Source organism: Streptopelia decaocto (assembly GCF_964273445.1).
Source record: "Streptopelia decaocto genome assembly, chromosome: 3".
Lineage (NCBI taxonomy): Eukaryota > Metazoa > Chordata > Aves > Columbiformes > Columbidae > Streptopelia > Streptopelia decaocto.
Genome location: NC_138656.1, coordinates 79,383,049 through 79,408,020, shown reverse-complemented (window position 1 = coordinate 79,408,020; position 24,972 = coordinate 79,383,049). Strand labels below are relative to the sequence as shown.

Here is a 24,972-nt window from a genome sequence, read left to right as displayed (position 1 = left end):
AGATTCCTTTTGGTTCTCTGGACCAAATGTTCTCAGTACTCAGCTGGTACAAAGCTATCTGAAAGACCAGTTATTATTTCACACCATTATGACCCATTAGAAACTGGAGTACAGCTGGTGCACATCTGGAGCAGAGCTTCTGGTTTAACTGAAGTGCACACCAGTAGCACCCTGCAGCCTGAAATGACATGTGAGAGGTCAGGGAGTCACTTCAAATTCTCATTGTGGCTCTGAACCAAAGTGCTGTGCCAGGTGCTGCTGGAGGCTGGCAAAATGAAGATTCCCCAGTACAGACCCATGTTAAGGCTGGTTGAGGATAAAAGAAAAAACCCAATGGCTGTAGTAGGACTGGGCCATAGCTCAGCTGGCAGGAATGAAGCAGCTCTGCCACTGCTCTGTCTGAAATGGAGGATATCCTCACAAATAATTAGGCATCGACGTATGTAATGACAGATAAAATTCCTTCCTGTCGTTGCTGGTGAGTTTGTCTGTCATTGGCACATGCTGTTGAAACTGTAATATAAAATGCTTGTGTGTCACTGTCAGTTTCACTGTTGTACCCTAGTGATGTCCAGACCTTCTGGTGGCGTGAAAGGTGAGGGGCAGCTTGCAGGTGTTATTTCTGGTCCCATCTTCCCGTGGGACATGGGTGGTGACAGGGAGGACTGGGATGTGTGGCAATGCCGCAGTGACACCACATCCCCAGGAGGCTTGAGCTCACTCAAGCATGTGGTTACACTGGTAAGATTACAGACTTGAGATGCAGGTTTTTTTCCACCAGTTTACTCAGTGAGATTTGCCATTTAAAACCAATAGAGTACAGGATGATTGGGACTTAAACATATGCTCTGTTGAGATAAGTAGTTGGCTTGCGGCATCTACTTTGGTCAGACTCTATTCTGGGCTTTTCTGAGGTGCTTTACACCTCATTTTCTAAAGGTATGTATGCTAAATGGTAGAGTTATTTCTGGTCACTATGGAGGAACCTCCCAACATAAGTCTACGACTAAACCAGGAGATGTTCTCTCTGTAATACAGACTGAATACAGAATTGCCTTCAAACATCGAGGTGACTGCAGTTGCACAGGGTTGTGCTTTGCTTTCCAGCTGGCGGTGGTGTCCCAGGTCACACTCCCGGTGAGGCAGAGCTCCTCTTGACCTCTTCCTTCTCTCTGCTGCCAGCCCACCCCCTCCTTCTTCAAACCCTGTCACACACCACACGCTCCTTCCAACAGGGACACAGGTTTTCTCTCTGTGTCTTGATGATGGCTGAATGCACAGTCGTTTATAAACAGATCAGTTTTTATCTTGGTTTTAGCCCATAGAATTAGCTTTACAAGGCAGTATTTGGAGGGGAGTGCAGTTGCTATTTTGTGTTTCTAGATGTTTGACTAATGTGCTACTTATTACCTTGTAACCAGATTAAAAACTGTAGTGGAATGTAAGCATAAGTCATGGTATGCAATATAATTGTGCCAGCAAATGAACCCAGAATTGTTTATTTTGCCGCACCTTATCTTGGTCCTGGTTTTGCTTATATGAAAAAAATGTAATCTCTATAAACTCTTTTATAGGAGGAGTCACAAATACCGCACAGTATCAAAACAGGCTCATGGTCTATGATCCTAAGCAGGTGGGTATCTATGTTCTATGTTTTTCTCATACGTTTTGCTTCAAACAGGTCTCTTAGCAAATACATACAATGACTTTGTAAGTCTAAAAATGCTGACCATTTAGTTAGTGGTCTTTTAAATTCACTTCTTACTGATGTGTGAATGTAACAGAGTAATGGAGACCCTGACTTTTTATTATATTTTTTTAAGCCTGTAGGTGTTAGAAACATCTAGATTAAATGCAGAAATGTGCTTTAAATCCCCTGTATTTATCGGTATTTATTTTGCTTGTTCATTTTTTTTTTTTTGTAATCCAGCAGCCCAGGGCAACGTGTGCTCAAAGTCAGTGTGACAAAACTGTTTCTTGTCATTGGCATTTCTGCTTTGAATTGCATATATGGGCTTTTTGTTTTCTGCATACTTTCAGAACTGTACTTCTTGGCCGTGACTTATTCTGCTGACTGCAAGGGTGCTTATCATTTCATTACCCCAGCACCTAAAATAACTTTTAGGGATTATTTCATACATTATGTATGTGTTTTGATTAGGTTAGCATGGCTCAGGAACCATTTCAGAGGGTTAGGGCATGGTTATACCCTCTTGCTTGTATTTGGAATTAGAGGTCCTGAGCTTGCAATCAGTTGCATAGCCTGATTTACACCCACATGGAAGAGTATTGACTTCTCTGATTGTAGGATAGGGGCTTTGATTGCTGTATTTGGAACCAAAATGTGCCAGGACGTACTTCTGTGTGGTTCCCACTGACTTTTTAAAGCATAGCTTATACGGTTCCTGAAGCAGAGAGGGGCAATGACACACATGCCTCTTTCTTTTTGAGGTTCAGTTTTATGCGTTGATTATACAAATGCTGATTCTATCCTAAATCCAAGTAGGAGTTACAGGCAGCAACCTTGTTTTTCTTATGAGTGGGACATATATTTAGATATTTTGTCTCTGCGTATCTTTCACTTTGATTCTTTACTTGCTGATGTGAAAGTTGCGCCCCAAAATACCAGTGGCAGGGCTACTTCAGGGTGCCGTGCCGACGGCGAGAGACTCGGCGTGGAAAGAGTTACCGAGGAAGCGTGCACGCTTTCTTCAAATGAGGTCCGCTTCGTGTTTGTACACACAAGCTCTTTTTAAAAATTCTGCTGGCATATTGTTTACGGTGGGTACTGGAAACCATCACATCTGCTTGCATCTCGCCCAGAATCTCAATAACTCCATCATTCAGCCCCGGCGCTTGCTTCTGCGCGAGGCCTTTGTGGCGAGTCGATAATGCCTGCCATCTGCCAGAGAGCACACAGCTACCTGCCAACAAGCCGGCCGGGGTGACCTCTGCTTCCCCGCCACTGATTAGTATTCACACGCTGGCTTATTAGAAATGACCCCACCAGGCCCCTCCGTTTCTTTGCCTTTGCGGCGCTTTGTGGCTCACCTGGCAGGCACTGCAGTGGAGGAAGCTAAAGATATAATCAGGGGATGCAGGCAGGCTTTGCAAAGCAGATGGTGTCTATAGTCTGGCGTTAAGAGACCGGACTACTAATGCAAACATTAATGCCTAATATTCAACTATTACACACCGGAATGTATAGCTATATATTGCAGAGGTTAAAAGGCAGTCGTATTAGAGGCTCTTGAGTTATCACAACCAGTAGCATGTGTAATGCAAAGGATTTCCTCACGTATTTTAACTTCCTTCACTTAAATAAATTAATCTTGTCCATTGCCACGTTGTTTGATTTGGTGAGCATAACACAAGCAATTATTTTCTTACATTTAAAATACTGTGCTTTAATCCCTCTTCTTTTGCATCCTCTTGCCCCTTCTCTGAACAGGTAGAATTCTTGAATATTGTTAACCAGGAAGAAAAATATGCAAAAGGGAGTTACTTTTTAAGTGCCCACAAGTAAAGGGCCAGCATTAAACTAAATACGTGAATCATTTGAGAGGATTCTTTAGGAAATTATTTTTCCCTGTTGCTTCATTCCCTAAGGAAAAGATCAAATAATCTTTTGAATAATGAAAGGTAGAAAGAATCTCTCTTCTCTCGTAACAGAGCTAGTTGGTACAGATAATTTTAGTGCTGTATACAAAGGAGACATCTAATAAGTCCTGCTTAAGGAGGGTTTGCTACTGAATTCTAAAAAAGAAAAAAGCCTTGAAAAGTGATGAGCTAAACAGAAAAAAATACAGAGCAAGAAATACTATTAAATTAATGAACTTAAACTATAAACCATGTGTTGAAAGACCAGTATGCCTAGTCAATGTTATAACCAACACATATGTTTAACATATGAACAACACAAGTGTATATCCTCGTGATTTCTGGCCAAGGGTAAGGAGATCACCAGTGGCATGCTACTGTTCTTGTACTACTAATATAAGTACGCCTTTGAGCAGTGCTGAGGCAAATTCTTTCTCTCCCTTTCCAGAATAAGTGGTTAAGCCGTAGCCCGATGTTGCAGAGGAGAGTGTATCACTCCATGGCTGCCGTCCAAAGGAAACTCTACGTGTTGGGTGGGAACGACCTCGACTACAACAACGATCGGATCCTGGTTCGGCACATAGACTCCTACAGCATAGATGCTGACCAGTGGACGCGGTGCAGCTTCAACATGTTGACAGGTGAGTATTGTACCCCAAAAGGTGAAACTTGCTACTGTTAAAATATCAGTTCCTTTCCCTTTAGATGCCTTTAGTACATGGAACTCCATGGCTTTGCTGCAATTGCTTCCAATTTAGGGAACATCATTGGCCAACGAGACACTTTTCATTACTGTTTTGGCGTTCAGTGTTCTATGGAACATTTGTTTTAGGACATTGTAGACTAAATTTTTAAGCAGGTGCACATAAATGTAATATAAATAAGCAATCAAAAATAATTTGTCACAGTATTACCAGTACTTATTTTTGATTTGCCAAAAGCTTTCCTGCAGTGGTAGATTTAGCTCCCCATTTGAGTGTACATGATAGCATCATATTTTAGTGCTTTCTGCTGCTGTTCTGGGGCAAAGCTTTCATAGAAATCCATTAACTGTCACTTATTTCTAAACAATATCTTCTTAAAAAATTACCCAAAAGGAAGTGTCTTTGTTGGAATTCTGTCAAGTAGGGATGAGTTGAGCAGCTCAGTTAGCTACAGGATCTGTAAAGTTCTTCTTGGCCATAACTATAAAGAAATGTTAGAGTAGCAACTTGCAAAGCCCTGCAACCCACTGTCCCTGCCACCCAGTCCACCAGATTCCACCAACACCTGGTACAATTCCCAGATATACCACCCCCCAATCTGTTTCCATTTGGTGTTGCATTGATTTCTGAGATCCACCACTTCAAACGAAAGAAAGGATGGATGAGCTGAACTAGAAGCCCAGAATAGATAGAAACACCATGAAATGAATGTCTGACAAACAAGACGGGCACCTTGTCATTTTCCTCCTGATAGGTTTAAAAGCTGCTCTAGTAGCAACTTTGTTCTTTAAGAGATTGCACTGGGTTTCTTAAGCTCTGGGGCCTGGAGAAGAGCTGCTTGGTTTTGGAGTCAGGTCATTGGATTATGTCATGGACACTGGGGAGAGATGCATGGATTAAAAAGGAGGAGTTACACATTGTCAATCAGAACTAGTTTTTCACATCGCTTTTGCTCTTAATTATTTTATTATCTGGAGGATATTACATCCTTAGAGAAGGCCATGATCTGATTTGTAACTGCAAGAGCAGTGGCACTGCAGCCACCCTTGTTCTGGAGCTGCCCATATACCACTGCATGCTGTGAGATAGTAGCCTCTCCTCAGATACCACCTGGTGGGTTGTTTGCACAACCTGCACCTTGAGAAGCAACCTAAACTGTTCTTTGTGCCTCTGCAACTGATGGTAAATGTGTGTGTTGCACCGTGTAGTGTGGATTGTTTTAAAGCTGTATTTATCTTTCAAAACTTCCAAACTCATTCAGGAGACCATTGCTATAAGAATGAGCTTCCACAGCAGCTTCTCAAATTTTTGGCATCTTTGTACCTGGAGGAACAGGGGTGTGAACAGGTGTGAACAGAATGTGAGGAACCTTCAGCTCTCTTGGCCTACGTGTCTGTTGGATGCTGATGTGTGATAGTAGCTGAGAGGCAGGTGAGGAGCCTATTACCTATGAAATACACATGTAAAAAACCTGTGCCATTGAGGAGAGACCAGATGGTTCCCTGCACAGCTTCAGTTTATTGCTCATCTGGGGTATCTCTCTGGATAGCAGCGTATGGGGCTCCCACACAGAGCAGGGAACAGCCCTTGTTCACTGTTGCCCGTTGTGAATTTGAAACAGTCAAGCTATGGCCAGGTGCATTTGCATCATACTACAGAACTCCAGCATTCGGTGGTCTTGTGGTTTAACCTGAACTAGCAATATAACCATGATAGCTACTTACTCACAGCCCCCACTACCCCCAAAGAGGGGAGAGAATTGAAAGGGAAGGGAAGAAACTTGGATTGAGATAAACACAGTTTATTATAATCCCAGATAATCTCAAGCACTGAAAAGTACAATATTTCTAGATATGGAATCAGCACAATAACAAAATAGCACTAATACGCTACTACTACTAATATATTTAAATGGAAATAGAATGCAAAATAAGATATACTCAATGCAATTCCTCACAAACTCCTTTTGCACTGAGCAGCCAGTCCCAGGCAGCAGCACCTGGTCCCAAAGAGCTGATTCTGGAGAGAGAAGAGAGAAAAAGGCACAAAGGCCCAGAGGCGTCTGCAAAATGGCAGGATGGCAAAAGGCTGAACTAACGAAAATGCTGAGCAGAACTTCCCCTAACAGGTCTCTGTCCCAGCCCCGAAATATAAAAAAAGAACTAACGAGAAGATCACGTCTCTCCTTAAATATGAAGCATGATGCTAATGGGATGGAATACTCTTATTGATCAGTCTGGATGTCAGTCAAGCTCTGCCCCATCCATGCCCCCCTTCCCAGCTGCCTCACACGTGTGGGCAGAGCACTCAGAATGTCCTTGGCTCTCAGCAACCGGAGCAATTAAAAACATTAACTCTGTCCCGGAGTGTTATCTTCTTGTTCTCAAACTAAGTCCGAATAATGACCGTGCTAGCTATCAAAAAGAAAGGCTTCTAACTGCATGAAGGAACTTAACTCGTTTTCAGTCAAACCAGCACAGGTGTTAAAAGGGTTAATTATACTCTGAAAGTGGTTTCATTTCCTTTTTTGCTTTAGGTCAAAATGAGTCTGGAGTTGCTGTCCACAATGGTAGAATATATTTAGTTGGCGGCTATTCGATTTGGACAAATGAGCCTTTGGCATGTATCCAGGTGAGTGATTTAGGTTTCTTTTAATTTTTTTTCCCCATAATTTTGCAAGGATACATTTTGCACAGAGGTTATTCAAAAAGCAAAATGCATGTGAAGTGGAGAGATTAAGGATGTTTCTTATGCAGCCACTGAACCTGCATAAACATGGAGAAGAAATGTAATGGATATTAAAAATATTTCCAGATGAGCCATTAGATGTAATTCTTCTTCAGATATGCTAGCAGAACAGAGTTGAGGAGTCTCTCCTTTGGCAAGGTTTGGGTAAAATAGTGGGTATATATTCTCAGGTTACACAATCAAGTTCAAAAGTAAAAGGGTTGCAGAAATGGATGATGGAGCACGGGCTAACAATTTTTCAGCCCATCTCATGGTGGATTTTTTTCTCTCCATGTTGTCTTTCTGTAGAGCAGCCAGAGCTAACGAGTTGTTCTTTGACAAAGTCGAGTCAGCCTGCAGCCTGCCCTAGCGCTTACTGCTTCAAAGCTTGAATGGGAGGTTTTTGATCCCTGCTGTAGGCAATAGTTTGTCCGACCAACTCTCCTGCTCTCCCATCTTGTTTAAGAGCAGCTTGCCTGCAGATCCAGGGCTTTCAGATATTCATGTACAGAAATTAGGAATTCTTATCCTTCTGCACTTTTCTTGCATCACAGCCATTGCTTTGTGAGTAGCTGGGCAGTTAGAGAAATTCTTGTTTACATCTCAGTTTCTGCACTATTGCTGATAAATAACATTTTCATTAGCTTCCAACTAAGGATTTTAGGATTTAACCTCCAAACTGTCCCACAAGGCTAGAAGTTAGACTTCACATAAGAAGGGAAAGGATTACGTCGAGCTGCTGGTCCTAGAATGAACACTTACTAGCATGAGTTTATAAAGAATAGATCATGCAAGATAAGGAGTTAAAACCATGTTCTGGTCATAACATAATTTTGTTTTACTAATAGTTGAATACCTAAAAATTGTTATTGGAAAAATTAATTCAAACTGGCTTTACCAGCTGAAACGCAGATGGAGTAAGAGCACAACATCAAGGCGGTGGCTGTACTCCACCAACATGGTCATTTATAATCAGCAGGTACTTTGCAGTATTGCACCTGGGTTTAGATACTGCTTAGTGACAAGTGAAAATGATCCTGGGATCTTGCTTTCTTAAATGGACATTTGTCCACGTCCCCAAACTGATTGTGAACTGGCAGTCTGCCCAAGACAGCCCCTGCATTAAAGAGACAAGAAGTACGAGTGCTTTGGCAGAGCTGTGTGGCAGAGCTGCCCCTTCTCAGCTGTTGGCAGTGTGCCTGGATTTAACAAGTAAAACTAGCCCTTTTATCTTCAAATTCAGTAAATTTGAGGTTGCCCTCTCCTTTGGAAGTAAAAAAAAAAAACCACTTTTTCCATATATCTTCATTTTCTTTAAGTCATTCATTTATTTGGCCTTTCCAACTTTGATAGAGCTCCCTTGCTCCCTATATATCAAGCTGACAAGTGATTCTGTGATTCATACTTTGTGCAGAGTAACCTGCTTGCGCGGTTGCACGTTCAGCTGCCAGGAAGCAGCATCCAATGTCACCGTCTGCTACCAAGTGCCTGTGCTGGGCTAAGATTCGGGTGACAAGGACAGCAATAAATCACCAGATCCATAAATACAATCTAAAAGTGATCTGAAATTACCTTCCTGCTGGGGTTCATAGTACGTATATGTGGTGTGCGCCAGCAAATTTGCTTCGGCTTTCTTCTGTGATCCCTGAAATATTTTATATGCCTTGACCTGCAGGTGCTGGACGTTAGCAAGGAAGGGAAGGAAGAAGTGTTCTACGGGCCTACGCTCCCCTTCGCTTCCAACGGCATCGCAGCGTGCTTCCTTCCAGCTCCTTATTTCACGTGCCCCAACCTTCAGACTCTGCAAGTGCCTCACCACAGGATCGGCACAATGTGAGGCAAGGAACGTGCACTTCGGAAAATCAGACGCAGGGGGTGGAAAAAAAAAAAAATCAAACCCTGTTATAGAAGGGTTTATTTGGATCAGCGAGAAGAATCAATCCACACAGGCCGCTGCTTTATCTTCACACATTTGTCTTAAAGTCAGATCACAGTAGGCAGGAAGGAAGCTACAAAAACTGTCTGTGGTTTCTCTCCTCTGCCTCAGATGTGGAAACACATATGAGAACATCTGGCATTTCTGCTGGTGACTAGTTGCTACCTGTCTCTACTTGGTTTCCTTATGCAACTTTGTCAGGCATCGTGACTGCTCTCAGCTCCTCCTGGGCTGCTCGTCTTTGGAGTCTGTGTGTTCAATTGTTCAGCAATGGCACTTTCAAAGCTGATAGAAACCTGTGTTTATGTTGACAAAGATGATATAATACTATGATAATTATGCAACTCTCTCAATACCTTTAGCAAAAAGAATAACAAATGTGTTGACTTCCCATCCAAACTCTCATAGTTTACAGTTTCTCATTTAATGATACTTCATTTGAAATTTAAATACTGAAAAGCAGATTAAAACAAAATAAAAAACAAACAAGCCCTGTAGTATATGAGGAACAGATAAAAATTGTCTTAGCTGAAAGACACCAAAGCCTCACGGTTAAACTCAAGTCTAAACTGAATGTGTTTGTCTGAGAATCTAAAGATCATTTGGGGTGTCATTTACCAAGGTCTACTATCAAATAAATGTTACCTTCTGTCATATGATCAATGCCTCCTGACAGCTGCAGTCTTTTAATGGTGGAGAACAGCCTCTTTACTGTATAATTAAAATGTGCAATTTACTTAATATTTTTAATATCCAATTTGTGAGGGGTCACCACATTTACAATTATCAACGAACAGTCTCATTTTGTCCAACATATGGTCCCACAAATCACCGGTCTCCAGAGGCTAAACAGGTGTAGAACAATGTCAATATTTATTTATTTATTCTTGCAGCTGATATAGTGTCTCTCCGACCCATACTCCAGGCATATGCCAGTTCACAATAAATACTCTAACCTGTTATATTTTGGCTTTGCTTGGCTACTGCAGCCCCTGTCTCTTATTTCTGTCTTTTATTTACATATCTAACGACAACTTCCATGTTTGTAAATAGTAACCAAGCATGTAATTAAATCTTTATTTATGATTTACGGGCACTCTGCACTTCTCTGCTTTACCTACTGATCTGTTCCCTGCCGCCGTGCTATCTGAGCAGGCCGATGAAATTCCTGCTGCCACTCATGCAAATGCTACGTGCAGGTTATGCCTCAGCAATTGCCTGCGCTTGCTGGACAGGAACCGGTTTGACTTTATCCAGTGGGCAGCCTTTCCAAATCAAATGCATCATTTAACTTCATTTAACTTCTAAGGTTCTGGTTAGTGATACAGGGGGTGAACTTTATCACCATTTCAGTCTCCAGCTGGGCAGTGAGCTTATGGAACATCACCTCTCCATTTCCAGTAATTTTCAGTTCAGAAAGGTGTGGTGGTTTTGTTTTTTTGGGTGTTTTTTTTTTTGTTGTTGTTGGTGGTGTGTGTGGTTTTTTTTTTTGTGTGTGTGTGTGTGTGTTTATTTTTCCCCTGAGCTTTCTCACTCTTGTTGCACAGAGCAGAGCTGCAGCTGCAGTCTTTGCCTGGCACACTAACTTGAGTACTACCAATGTTTCCCTCTGCACACCAAGCAAGCCTAAACCCAAGCAATACTTTTCTCTTAACTGCACAGGGATCTGCATAGGCTCTGCATCAGGATTTTTTGTTTTAATTCCTTTGATTTCCTGGAAATCGCCATGTGAGGGACAGCTCTCCTAACAGGCCATTTACACTTTAAAAATCTGATTATCACCCTGCATGGGCTGCAGGGCCCAAGCCTGGTAAGTATTTGAAGTTCTACTTATGTGTGACTTGCAGGGACATAAACATATTGCGTGTCTCATTTTCAAGGGAAGGGTGGGTGAAATAACCAAAATGTGTCTGTAGATATCCGAGCTTCGTCCTGGAGGTACCACACCAGGTGAGAGATCGGCTTTCGCTCCAGTTGCAGAACCGACGTACGCTTCCTGTTTTGCAGGTGGTGGGAGAATTGATTTCTTGGCCTTTGTAAAGCCCAGTGCACTTCCAGACAATAATGCAAAGTATGTTTTGTATGTCTCAACTTAATTTTGAGGGGTTTATTCCTAGGCATTATATGTTACCACAGCTGCAGCTATGGAATAATTTCGGAACTGCTTCTTCTGGAGAGCGAGGGAGGACGATGGATCTGGACGGCTGCTGAGCGGCGGCAGCAAGCTGCAGAGGCCCAGGTTTGAGAAGCGGAAAGGGGCAGATTCCTTGTGCAAAGCAGCTTGTGCCCCTCGATTCAAGGACTGAAAGGCGGGAGTGTATGGCAAGAAAGTTATTTATCATGTTTGTTCTGCCCTTTTAACGCTTTTACTGTTCCGGTTGTTATCACCAATTGTCTGGACTGGTGAATAGATGTTTTAAACAGCTGTGCAGTGGCGTTAAATTTGTTAAGGGTACCACAGCCACAGAGCCCCAGGACAACACATATGTTCCTGTTAGTGTCAGGATTCTGCTCTGGCTCTTAATCACCAGGCTGCGCTGATTGCAGAGCAGTCTTTCACAGCCACCTCGTAGCCTGTAAGTTTTTGTGCCACATTTTCCTATCTGGGGCTTTTTGCTTTTGTTGCAGGACAGATGGGGTTGTTTTGCTGTACCTGAAGACAGAAAAAGCCACAGAACCCTTGCCAGGGGAGCAAAAACTGGTTATTTATTGCCAGGTAAGAAAAGAGAATGGTGTCAATGTGAGAGCGGGTGCCAGCAGCTTCGCTGTTCTAAATTTTGTACTGTTTTTGCTAAAAACAAAACCAAGCAAACCTCTGGACCCAACCTTTGTCCCTGCCCAGCCTCCCAGTTTTGGTGTGTACCTCTGAAATGCAGTTTAGCTTTTTTCTACAGAGCCTTAAAGCTTTCCATAAGAAGAATATGTCTCTGCTTGATGGTTCTGCACTAGATCGGATCAGAGCGGTGTGAGAGCAGCTGCCGACACAAGTCCCTCAGGTTCCCGGTGGGAGTGTGCAAGGTAATGGTGCAGGTTGCAACTAGCTGGAACTCACTAGTGCTTCAGGAAATGGGCATCCTTAAAACTGGATAATGCAACAGTGTTTGAGTGTGGAAGCCAGGACAGTTCTGTGTCCTGAATTCCTTAGATTTACAGATTAAAGCTACTCACATTGGCAACTGTGCTTTTGGGCCACAAAGTCTTGAGAGCTGTACTCGAGAGCCTTTGCACTTTTATGCCTGTCCCGTAATCTGCTTATTTGGGCCATTCCCATAAGGAGTAATATTTCATCCCTTATATAGCAAACTTCACTTCACCCCTGCATCCTAAGATGTGTTATCAGCTCTTCTGAGCTATAAATCACAAGAGTAATCAGCTGCTTTGTGCTTTTTATCCAAAGAAGACACGATTTCCAGAAGCAGCAGCAGCACCAACAGCCTCTTCTGCCCCTTTGGTCTCTATGGAACGTTTCACACCCAAGTGCTGACCAAAGAAATGCTTACATGTCATGAGCCAGTGTGCAGCAATTCTGCTTCCGTTCACTAGTGTTTTTGAAATGTTGCGTTTCTAGTTGTGGCTTATGATTTATTTTCTTAGCTGAATTGCTCTTGGAGAATGTACCTGACTCGCAGAACAGTTTAAACTTCTGTAACTCTTTTTCCTCTAAGTTTTACCTTCCCTGGTTACCCTCCCCCAAGCCTATACAGACATTTAGTACATCAGTTGCAGAATCACGGGGAAATAGATAATTGAATATTCACACAGGCAGAATGTGGAACAATGTGGAAACCAGCGCGAAAAGAGGCGGCATCTGTTTATTGAAAATTAGAATGTCGAATAAATTAAGAGGGCAAGGTTAAAACACTTCATCTGCAGGCAGAGTTTGTAGGGGAGGAAGACTTTGCAGGAAGTTTAGCACGTAGACTATATAAAGGGCTTATACGGTTTTATTTTTGCAAAATGGGCTGCTGCCTTTTTCTGTCCCTCGCATGCCCCCTTTACTCCTCAGGGACACATTTTAAAAGGGGAAAAAAAAAGTGTCCACATAAAGAATGGTTTTTCAATACAGATGATTATATATAATTGTTTCACAGTAATGCCAGAAGTAAAATGCTTAAATTTTAACTCCTGCTGTGGAGTAGATTAGGCTACTTTACAATACTTTAAGCACTGAATAGTAAGTATTTTTAGCAATAACTTCCAACTTATGTAAGTGAATGCTGTGCTAAATTTTTCACCAGTGCCCATACAGGTCATGTTGGCCCTTTCTAAAATTAACCAAAAAATTAGCAAACTCAATTTTTTTAATGCCTGTTTGGGTGACATTCTACAGGGAGGAGAGTACATCCAACATATTGTTTGATCGACTGAAAAGCGCTATGAATTTGGTTGCAACATGGAATTACTCTGCTGGCATTTCCCAAGGCCTGCAAAGACACCACATCCATGAATGCAGGATGTGAGTTTTATAATTGTTTCTTTCTTTGTTTTATACATACCTTCACATTTCGTACAATAAGTCTCCAAAAGGTTTACCATTTTAAAGCTGCTCAAGTAGACAAAAGCTATATCCTAGTCATTCATCATAAAACAAGCTTAATTATGCTAGGACATGTTGACACTGCATCAGATTTTTAATCTTCAACATAATTTTATAACCATTGCTAACAGATGGGCTGATTACACTGAATTTGAGCTTTAAGTAATAGATAAAAATTATAAAATATGATTAAACTGAAAATACCCATGCATACATAATTTTCAGAAACTGCTGAAAGAAGGAAAAACAGAGTGCAATGAAACCCTTTCTGGTTTCCTAAGAGAAATATATTGCATTTAGGTGGACAGTTATTAAAGTTCCTTAAATGACTTTGTAAGCAGTTATGCTATTGCCAGCTCCTCTTCTGTGCAATTACAACAGATGCAGAAGCACCTTCTTTCTATAGATCTGCTGCTCTATTCCAGCCCAGAAAGTGTAAATTTTTCTATTTCAGAAGCTCTTTTATCAAAACAAGTGCCTTTCCCTCACTATTTTTTTTTCATTGAAAATGAAAGCAAGGAGTAGTTTAAATTACCATGTTCCTTTGAGCAACCTGGTCTAATGGAAGGTGTCCCTGCCCATGGCAGGGGGGTTGGAACTAGATGGTCTTCAAGGTTCCTTCCACCTCAAACCATTCTATGATTCCTGCTCTTTAATAACAACAACAAATGGGAAATTCTTATAAAATTGAGGGACAGCTTTGTGGGACTAATGGAAGCTGCATGTGAATTTTGAATAGAAGGTGTCTTTTTTTTTTTTTCTTCCAGTCATCATTTTAAGGTTACTAAAGGAAAGATAAGGCAGACTTCCCTCTCCCCGCCTTTGTTCATGATGTGCTGGACATGTGTTTCATATCACAAGGATGAGAATGGGTCAGAGGTGATCAGTATCTTGAATTCTGGAATAGGGAAAATATAAAAATGAAATACTTTCTATTCAGCTGTCAGTTCTATATATTTGCAAAAGGAAAAGGGCATAGTAATCCACTACCCACTTATATCCTGGAACTATCCTCTGGCCAATGAGATCAGTGTCACAAAAGCTGACAGGCTCAAGCCTGCTGTACTTGAAACAGGGCTCCTGTCACCATTATTTGTGTTTTGAAATGAAAGGAGATATTGGGTACAGACCATACAACAGGCTTGGGGGAAGAAAAAGCCTCCTGAGATTTAAATTTTTGTTAAGAATCCATTGAGGGGTGGCAATCCTGTAGTTAATGTTCGAAATGGCTTAATACCACTAACTTTCCATATATAGAAAGGGAGCAAGACTAAGCCAAGGTGTATATGTTAAAGTTACTCTGAATTTCATTAGGAACTTTAGCTACAACTTTATTTTCAGGATTTTTTTTCACTCTCAATTTTGGGGTGCAGTGAGCACAGTAAATGTCCATCCTTGTGAGCAATGTTATTTCTAAATAACATACTGCAAGACAGACCATTCCATCCAAGAAGTATAGAACTGCCCTACTGCTACAAAAATGCAGTCCAGAGGAGGATCCTACGAAAGGCAAAATCAGGTTGTTATTATTACTTTATGCTGTCAGGGGGTGGGGACATCTAATGGGCAGTTTCTGATGTCTTCTCTGCAGTGATAGAGCTTGTATTAATTACCAGTCTTTACTGGGTATGGAGGAAGGCTTGGTATACATCCCTGGGAAGGTGATCTTGGTGATACTTTTCTTCATCTGCTGGAAATCACCTCAGATTTGAGGCATGACCCTTTTCCTGTCATCGGCAGTCTTGTCACAGGCTGGGGAAGCCTTGCTTAATAGCTTTCACAGAATCACAGAATGTTAGAGATTGGAAGGGACCTCAAAAGATCATCTGGTCCAATCCCCCTGCCGGAGCAGGAACGCTTAGATGAGATTACACAGGAATGTGTCCAGGTGGGTTTTAAATATCTCCAGAGGAGACTCCATACCCCCTGGGCAGCCTGTTCCAGTGTTCTGTCACCCTCACTGAGAAGAAGTTTCTTCTCATATTTAAGTGGAACCTCTTGTGTTCCAGTTTGAACCCATTACCTCTTGTCTTACCATTGGTTGTCGCTAAGAAGAGCTGAGATATTCACTTGGGACACAGTGGAAAACAGGCTTTCCTTGGTGGAAAGCAGATCATCCTGCAAATGGATCAGCAAAGACATCTACCCAGCACTGGTGGAAGCTTCTGGTAATTCAGTGCCTGTTACTCCTGAGAAGCAACGCCTCCAAAACCAGCCAGGCGGGGCAAGGCAGTGACACTTCTTCACCTGGTGGTGTGCAGAGAATTTCTGTTCTGATGCTCCCTGGATTTCTCCCTATACAGACACGGATTTTTTTCCTTATTTTCACATCCCCACTTTACCTGATTTAGAGCAAGGCTTGATCCTGTTGTTTAAGCAAAGCAAAGAGACAGATTGAACTGCTCATAGCAGTGGTGGCAACCAGTGTAAAGCTTTCCAGGATTCTCCTGCTCTTGAGCTTCAGCAGGTCTCCATGCATTGGGTAAGGAAGCTGGACATTTGTAATATGATTTAAGACAATTTCTTGTAGTTCATGGTGGTTTTCACTCTTTGTCTATATTCTTTTCTCCTAAATGATTTGGGACAGTTGTTTTGGTGTATACTTGGTAAATCAGTCTAGCCTAACGCTCTGCAAGCCTTCATCTCATCAACATTATCAGAACTGTCAGTCACGTCATCAAATGTCCATACCAAATAATTATACCAAACCAGATTGCCCATTTGGCGGTGGTTGATGAATATGATGCAAAATGCTTTATTTCTGTTCGCATTAACTTTTTGACAAAGAAGAACGATAATTTCCAAACTGTTTAAATTAGATTCTCACGCACCAGGAGCTGTTGCACATTTACATAAAGCTCTGTTGCTTTTTCAGAAACTTCCAACCACTACAGATAGTATGAAATATGTCTTTAATGATCTACTAAACACATCATTAAGTGTTTTGTTATAATATTTGCTCTATCCTTTAAAAATCAAAGGTTTTACTTTCAGGAAGTAATACTCCACTTGGATACCTGTTCTGTAATGTGTGACAGAACTCCCATTTTGAAGGCATCTCTATTAATCCCTCTTAGAGAAGTTTTTTTTATTTTATTTATTTTCTTTAAAAAAAAGCTTTTTAGAAGCACAATCCTCTTGAGATGAACAAAACTCTTCCAGGTACAGGAGCTTACAAAAACCTACAATGCAAGTTCAATAAGTCACTTCAATAATAAAAAGAACCTCCATGTTCTGCACTATTAAGTAGCCTAAAGAGGCTTTTAGTTACTGCATTATCTGCAGTAACAATGGCTGATTTAGGCAAAAAGCTTATCTAGTTCGACTTGATAAGATTACTGTGACGAAAGAAAAGCTGCTCTGAACAAGGTTTTAGGAATTTTTTTCTGCAGCTGTTAGACACACAAATAATATTTCCTTTCCCATTTATGTTGTAAAGTTAAAATTTGAATAGAAGTAAGCAGCCTTTCAGCAGTGTTGCCATTAGGGGCAAACTTACCACTCCCAAAGTCCAGTAAGTGGTTGTACAAATACAGGTTATTGAGGGAAGTAAAAAGTGTGACTACTACAGGCATTAATGGAAGTTTCCTAAGAACTTTAGGGAAAAAAAGTAGAAAAAGTTACAGAGCTCAACCTGTCCTGGAAAGACCTAAGAGATCACCCATAACACAGCAAAATATTGGAAAGATCAAACTTTCCAGGGAAACAGAAGTATTTCTTAGTCTATGATCAAATGCATTAAATTCCTCAAATGAATATTGTCTTTAAAATTCTGTCTTCTTTTTTTTCAGACCATTTACGCGTAGTCTAAGTGAAATGGATAATTAACAGTGTCATGGCTAATAAAAAGATTGTGGATCACTGTAAGTTATGGGTCAATTTTAAGAAAATAGCATTGAAGAGGACAGGAAATCTGATCCTGACTTTTCTTATTTTATCCCCAAAGGCAACAGAAGAGATTTTACACCAGAATCTGAAAGACTTGAATGTTTTAATACAGGTAGAAGGTTAAGATGGCTATATACATTTTGTGCAACATATATACAAGTCCTCTTCTAACAAACGATAGCTCTGTCATCCTGGCGCAACTCCTGATGAATGCATTCAACAAGTTTGGTACTACAGATCACAGTTTTCTCATTCTACTAATATAATAAATAAGAAAACCGTAACTTTCTAATTTCTAAAGAACATCCTGAACAAGATTTTTGAAAGTACAGTGTTAGGAGGGTCAAGTCTCAATCAATGTGAATTGAATTCTGCAATTTCTTGGATTAATTGAAATCCTACCTCATATGTTGCAACACAGGCTCTGCTCATAGACATTTTAACACGTAATAAATCTGCTGTGTCTTTCACTTGCCATTCAACAGTATATTGAGAGTCACTCTTCAGATGCATGACGATATTCAAATACCACAGAAATTATTAAAATCAATACATAGCATGGGAGGAGAAAAATTCGACAAAACTGATAAAGGTATTGCCATTGTGAAGAAAAAGAGCTCGGCTGGTGTGTCGTAGGGTGCAGTTTTAGGTATCAACAGTGTCAGAACATTCAAGAGGAACCGATTAATCACCAGCACACTGTGAACCTGTCTCATTTTCCAGTTTTTGTATCTCATTTTGTCCAGCCTCTGCGAGGTAAGATAAGAGTCTTTTATAGGTTTGTCTGTTGAGAAAAACAAAAGAATGTAACATGTTACTTAAACAATCTCACATATCCTAGGAGTAAAAGCACATAATTCCCACACATATTGTTTACATATAGGGATATTAAAACACAGTAATTTCCACCTCCCCATCTATTCAACTGCTTTGTTTGCTGTGAATTTTTAGCGTGGCCGGGTTGGAAGAAAAAATAAGGTTTGCATTATTTATGGCTACAAGTGTAGTGAGATGCTTAGAAGTCTACTTATTTGGTAAAATGCTGTGAAATACGTCTCAAAATAAAATTAAAAGAAAATGGAGTTACAAGGCTTAGATGGCATTGGCATTCAGGCTTCATCATGTTTGCTGCCTGATTTCTCCACGAGAAATCTCTCTGTGACTTGTGCTGCGCACAGTGACGTGAGCCGTGGCACGAGGGTGCAGACTGGTACTGCCACAGCTCGAGAGCATCATCCTCCGCAAAGGGCAACGACCATTTCAAAATAAACCCGGAATTCAGAAGGGAACTGTCACTCAAGTGGATTTTCCAGAGTGCACATATGTGGTGATGAGACTTTTCACCTGAAGTTCATTCTAATACTCTCCAACCTAGACAATATAATTATTGTTGAAGTACTGCCTCTGACATTTAGGTCTATTGTAATTATATATCTTTTTCATGAAATATTAACTTGGGCAAACAAAACTGCAGTTTTCATACTAGTTCCTTGAAATAGTAACATTGGACATCACCACTGTAAGCATCTAATGCAATTTCTGAATTTTGTTTCCTTTGCGGCCACAATAAATACAAAGAATATGTTAATATAACAGTATTTAGTGGCCAGGTCTGAAGAGAGAAAATCAGTTATTAGTGTTCTTACAATAACATGTTCGTGGGTAATGGAGCATGTTCTAAATACAAATAATTAATACAAAATATCAACAACAGATTAGATAACATATATATTAACTGATGAGTCTAAAATAAATATAGCTTTTCAGTAATTTCCAAGCATATATTTCAGGAAGCTCAAACATCTGCTTTTTTTCCCCCTCCTATTTTATAGGTAAAGGCATGAATTTTACCTTATTAATAGCTTTAAAAAGAATGAAAATTTGCTATGAAATACATTATGAAAAGATCAAAAGCAAGTAGTATGAAAATTCTGCTTATAATGGTATTTCAGTCTGACCTTGGGTGCATTCCCTTAAATAAAAGCAAATGTATTTGTTAGTAGAGGATAATAAAAAGTGAATGATATAATTACAAATGAGTTAAATATATTTTTCATTAAATGGAAAACTAATACCCTTTGGCTATCCTTTAGTGTCTCATGAGTTTTATTCTTTCACAACTGTCTTTTGGGTCATGAAAGACCTGAGCAAATGGGAGATTTCCAGCTGAACACACTTAAAAAAATCACTCATTTTTGAGTATCTGTGCTGCTGCCTAACATTGCTTTCTTTCAAGAGGAGAAACCTCTACTGCTCATTGTCAAAAAACCCCAGTATTAAATAAAAAACAAACCTCAGTGCAGTGTTTCTTCCAAGACCTTGTTTGTGCTCCGAATCCTTCAGCGCCTGCGTGATTGTGGGAATCAGGCTGGTAACCAACGTCTGATCCAAGACGGCCGCTGCTTCCAGCACGCTGAAAACCCGCTGATCATAGACGGCCGTATAGTCCTGGATAAACTGCCTGAGGGGGACACAGAGGCACTTAGTGCAAGGTCAAAACTAGATGCAGAGAACATGCCAGGAACAACTGAAGAGTCTAATCAGAACAAGCAATCTGGCTGCATGGCAATTTTCATATTGTTACACTGAAATACTCCATGTGGAATACTTACTTTAAATGAAGTTATGCTTTTGAAGGCTAATGCTAAAAATCCCACACCTTTATTTTCGAGTAAGTGGTCAGATTCTGCTGGTGTTTCACCAGGGCTGACTTGTTCCAGAGCACTTTACTTTCTAATGTGTCTCTCTGAGTGCAAAACTAAAACATATATTTATTATTAAGAAAAAAAAAAAAAGAGAAAAGGAACAGCAAACCAAGACACCTAGATTCAAGTCTGCAGAAATCATGTTGGCATTTCTTATAAAGCTCCACTAGATCTCACGCAGGGCCCACCCCTGGATGGAAGCACACCCATTTGTTTTGCTGAGGGTCTGAGGTCTTTAAAGATCACAGGTAACATTCGAATCAGAAGTAACACCCTAAGGATGAAACATCCCACGAAAGTGATTGATATATCACGGTACAGGGAGACTGGCATCCCCACAAGCATCCATTCTTAACTCAGTGAGTCTCTCTGGAGCTTTCATCAAGACCTGACCCAACACAGCCCCAGTGCTGGGGTGTCCAAAATCTCTTTAAGTCTCAGGTCATGCAGCTCCTCTATGGTATCCACGTGAGAAACAGGATTCGTATTGCAGAGGTATGGAATAAGTCTAATTTACTTTATAATAAGCTATTATTTATTTGTCACAAAATCAAATCAATAAGGAAATAAAAGCTAAGCTTGTTATATGAGGATCCAATCTCCATTATATGCACTTCAAATTAGGGGCACACACCTTTCACAGCACCCAACACTGACCATTGTCCTTCATGAGCAGCAACGCACCTCTCTATTACACACCTTTCAAAACAGTACCTAATCTGTGAGAAAACAGGTATTTTTCTCTCTTCTGCTTTTTGCTCTGGCTTTTTGGCGAAGCTAGGTTGCAAACCAGTGCCAAAAGTAACATTATTTAAATACCATAAACAAGTGACAATGCAGTATGTTAAAGATAATTAGTTATTTAAAAAAAACCCCAACAAAACATGTTTGCTGTCAATTGGCTGGCAGTAGCTTCACTGCCAATTGGCATATTTTCTGGTTACCTAAATACAGAAGTCAGCTGGGTGGCACGTTCTCCTCCTGACCCTGCTTGGCAGCCTTCTACCATGTACTGCACAATGTCTGTAGATATTTTTTTAACTGTAAAAGAAAAATCACAAGATTCACACAGAGCTCTTGAACTGACCATCTGGACAATGTCTTTCATGAAGACGACAATTTTTAAATGAGAAAAAAAAAAAAGGTTTTATCTTATTTTGATGCAAGGGAAATGACTGTGAGAGCAGTTAGTTAGACTGGCTATAAAAAACAGAATAAATCACAGATTTATGCAAAAGTCTTAATTTCACCACCATTATACTTTAAACATGCCAACTATGCCAACTTGTAAGTACACTATGGTCTCTTAAAGTCAAAGCAAAGAGACACACACTTAGTGGAAATAGAGATTTTTATTTAAATTTAAGTTCTGTTTGTATTCTTTATTCATTCCTATTTGAATTAAAGAAGAACAGGTTCTTTCAGCTTCAGGTAGATACAGTTATGATGGCAAAAAGGGGAAGAAAGATGTGTGATGATTCAGCTAATTTCCTAAGCATAACTTGTTCTTGAAACTTTTGTAGACCAGAATCAAAAAGTAGTTTACTACACAAAATTCCCATGAGAAGTCAGAGGTGAATCCCGATTTTGCTTAATGCCTCTACTGGCAGCAAGAAGTGGAAATTTTGAGCTCGTGCACAGATGCACATTCATTATACAACTGTGGGGTAAACAGAGTGCTTCATTTTTTAAGATGCTAAAAATAAAGAAGTTCTCACTACAAAAAAAAACCACACAGAAAGAAGACTCAAAGATGCCTTTAGAGAGCAAAATGCTGCTTTTAATCCATTTCTAATGCCTCTAATGGGGAGAACGTATGCTAGTCTTACTCAGTTTCAAACCTTTAGGTGCAAGAATATTTCCACAGTTATCAAGCCTGGGAGAACTGAGATGGGAAGCATGGGGAGAAAGGAAATGATCTTCAGATTCCTGATAAGTTGATCATTAGTTCATTAGAGTGTGAAATGAGGCAGGACTTATCTCTTTCACCTCATCTAAGAGTCTTAAATATTGGGATGAAAGATGCTCAGCAGTAGAAAAATCTTACAGGTGTGCAGAGATGGATTTAAAGCAAACAAGCATCTCACCTTGTGGCTCATTAACCAACACCAGGCATTTCAACACGACCGGGAGAATCAAGTCAATGTCACATAGTTCAACGCTCTGGGTTCTCTGAAGTACTTCAAGAATGAAAGCAAGAACTGAGGCCAAGCGAGGAGGTGGAGCGTTCCCTTTGAACTGCATGTAGTTTTCACTAGGAGAACAAAGCAAACCAGAACAAAGTCTACAATTTGTTTTTTCCATTCAACGCAAGTACCATATACCTTAAAATAGCTTTGTGATATTTCAGCAGGAGGCCTATTACATAGATTTCTATCTTTATCTAAGCTCAACTAATGGCTTCTATTTGTCTTAGTCTTAGAAAAGGCTCCCCATTTATCAGAGGACAGTGATGCCTTCTGACTCTTCTGTTGAGGGAAGTGAGAAATAGCAGCTATCATAATTATAGTTAAAAAGTCAAGTGTGACTATAAAAGTTGAAAATATAAAGGCAGCTTCATCAAATAACTGAAAAAAATAGAAGATCAAGATTCTAAAACCCTAAAACAAGATCCAAAATACAACTGTGGTTTCAATTATTTTCTTTAGCTTTATGTGCTTTTGTCAACTCGCAATCTAACTTTTTTTTGTTAACGGTGTATTGTAACAGGACAGTCAATGTCTGCTTTTGCTCTGTCACAATTAACACAATCGTCTCCAGTTTAAAATTTGTCACAAAGATAAAAGGTGACCTGTCAATCTCCAACACAAGCAAATTTTAACATCACATACAATTGAGTGTTCCAATTTTAAAAGCTTGATTTTTTTTTCCCCCAAAGGATATAATAATCTGAACTACTGTTGATTTCACATTACAAATGACTTTACTGAAATCTGAAGACAATAAGTGTAAATTGAAACATTCAGAAGAGAAGATTGCAGGTAAAAAGGACACAGCATTTATTTATCGGTTAGCAAGAGCACTCCAAGAACCTTCAAAATAACTTTTTAGATTTTAATATTAGATACCATCAGCTACCCAAACACAGCATGCATGTTTACTGAGCAAATGCATCCATTAAAAAAACCCCATAATCCTTGTTAAAAGCTTAGCAAGGCTTGCTTCTGCAACTTTCAAACAAAACCTGTATTTCTGAGATCTGACTATTTCATTGCACAGCTTCAGAGCACTGGTATAATTTGCCAAATGAAAGTTGTCATGCTTTACTTCTCTATTTCTTGTATCATGTGGTCTTACTTTAATATTAGCAACTCTGAAATCTTCTATCCCTCCAATTTACTATGAAAATTTCAGAGTAAATTTTTTTGGGTGCTCTTCCACTAAAATCGTTCTCTGACCTGGATAAAACACCCTGATCACATGGTTCCATTTGCCCGGTGTGGCAGCAAGATACTCACTGGCTTTAGGACAACAAAACATCTAGCAAACTCTATATGTATTTATATCCAGAGCTAGTGACGGCCTCATGACCACCCAACGCTCTGCAAATCAGGCTGCTGCTCAGTTTTAAGATATTCTTCCCGAACGGCCAAGGAACATTTCATGTCTTAAAAGTCACCAAGTGCCATTACAATTTCAGAACTTTCTTTCCACTAGCAATCTCAAAACTGACACATGGAATGCGCACTTTCACAAATAACTTTACTAAGATGGTGAAGTTTGAGTATTCATAAGTTAAAACCATATCAGATTGTGAAATCTTAACTCACTCCCTTAATATGTGATAATGCATCCTTTACTTACAGGATTGCATATCATGTTTACTCAAGATTAACACTAAAATTTTCTTCATCAGCATGAACATACATTCTTTAACACAGAAAAATACCATTACCTTGAATATAAGCAATTACCTTATATTTGAAGGGGTTTAATTCCTCTGTCAGCGTACAAAAAAGTACAGATTGTTCCCTGTTCTGCAGTACATAAAACAAAGTTTTGGCCTCTCAGCAGTGGAGATGCGGCATTTACAGCTGCTGTTGGCATCGTGCGAGGAGTGACAGCACAGCGAACACGAGCTGTCTCCCTGTCTCCATGTGCTCCTCTCCCCACACCCCGAATTTCCTCTGGGAAACACATACGCACCCATGTATACCCTGACACTTATAGAGCAACCAAGCCTCCCACACACAGGTAACTGTGGCAACTATAAGCACTACGACTCTGTGACCCTAAACACAGCCTGAGAAACAAACATATGCTGATGATCTATATTGCAGTGCAATTTTTCTAGACAAATACTTGTTTTTTATTGTGGCCCCATGTAGTATTTTCTTATAGTTTCTTATAGACCTCCATCCTCAATTGTGTCACTTGTCTCCAGATCTTCCCAATTTTACCCTCCTGCTCTATACACGTTGCCATTCCTTCGCTCCCTTTCCAGCAACTTACAGGCTCTTGCCATGGCCAAACCATCAGTTAACTGAGAAGAAAACAGTGGCGTTGCCTTTCTCATAAGCTATTAGGGAAATCTGAGCCAGTGATTTTTTTTTTTACTTCACTGGTCCTTACTTTATGACATGCAGAGTGGTTTTCCGTAGACGGAGCATCTGGGGGGCTGTAATGGAACTGCATAAAGCAGACACCATGGGATGCTGGCCGGCTCCAAGCACGGTGGGAGAAGAAGCAAGAAATCGTCCGAAATACTGTTGAATAATGCTCCCAAGCAGTTGATTTAAATAGGCCCCCTGCGTTTGGGACTGACAACATATAAAGGACAGGCCCTGTAGAAGAAAAATGTTTAAAGTGAGAAATGGAATAAATTTTTAACAACACATTTTGATAAATCTTTAACAACCAGAGGCTAAATACTTG

At 40.2% G+C, this 24,972-nt stretch overlaps 2 protein-coding genes across 8 annotated transcripts in view; one reads left to right on the top strand and one right to left on the bottom strand.

Moving 5' to 3' along the window:
* The window catches only part of KLHL32 (kelch like family member 32), a gene marked incomplete at its 5' end in the record, with an annotated part of 91,923 nt that extends 83,022 nt beyond the window's left edge, over positions 1-8,901 (top strand). For 4 of the 6 annotated variants that reach the window (XM_082048406.1, XM_082048405.1, XM_082048407.1 and 1 more), the window contains 4 exons: positions 1,575-1,633; positions 4,049-4,241; positions 6,841-6,935; positions 8,707-8,901. In XM_082048406.1, the coding sequence (XP_081904532.1) occupies positions 1,575-1,633; positions 4,049-4,241; positions 6,841-6,935; positions 8,707-8,868 (509 nt within the window). In that variant the 3' untranslated portion in view covers positions 8,869-8,901. The remainder of the gene's footprint in view (positions 1-1,574; positions 1,634-4,048; positions 4,242-6,840; positions 6,936-8,706) is intronic. The other 2 variants (XM_082048409.1, XM_082048408.1) reach the window with 1 other exon arrangement.
* Positions 8,902-16,263: 7,362 nt separating this feature from the next.
* MMS22L (MMS22 like, DNA repair protein) overlaps positions 16,264-24,972 on the bottom strand; it is a 97,061-nt gene continuing 88,352 nt past the window's right edge. For both annotated transcript variants that reach the window (XM_082047628.1, XM_082047629.1), the window contains 5 exons: positions 24,670-24,881; positions 22,185-22,351; positions 21,042-21,138; positions 19,686-19,853; positions 16,264-18,176 (listed from right to left, as the gene is read on the bottom strand). In XM_082047628.1, the coding sequence (XP_081903754.1) occupies positions 18,077-18,176; positions 19,686-19,853; positions 21,042-21,138; positions 22,185-22,351; positions 24,670-24,881 (744 nt within the window). In that variant the 3' untranslated portion in view covers positions 16,264-18,076. The remainder of the gene's footprint in view (positions 18,177-19,685; positions 19,854-21,041; positions 21,139-22,184; positions 22,352-24,669; positions 24,882-24,972) is intronic.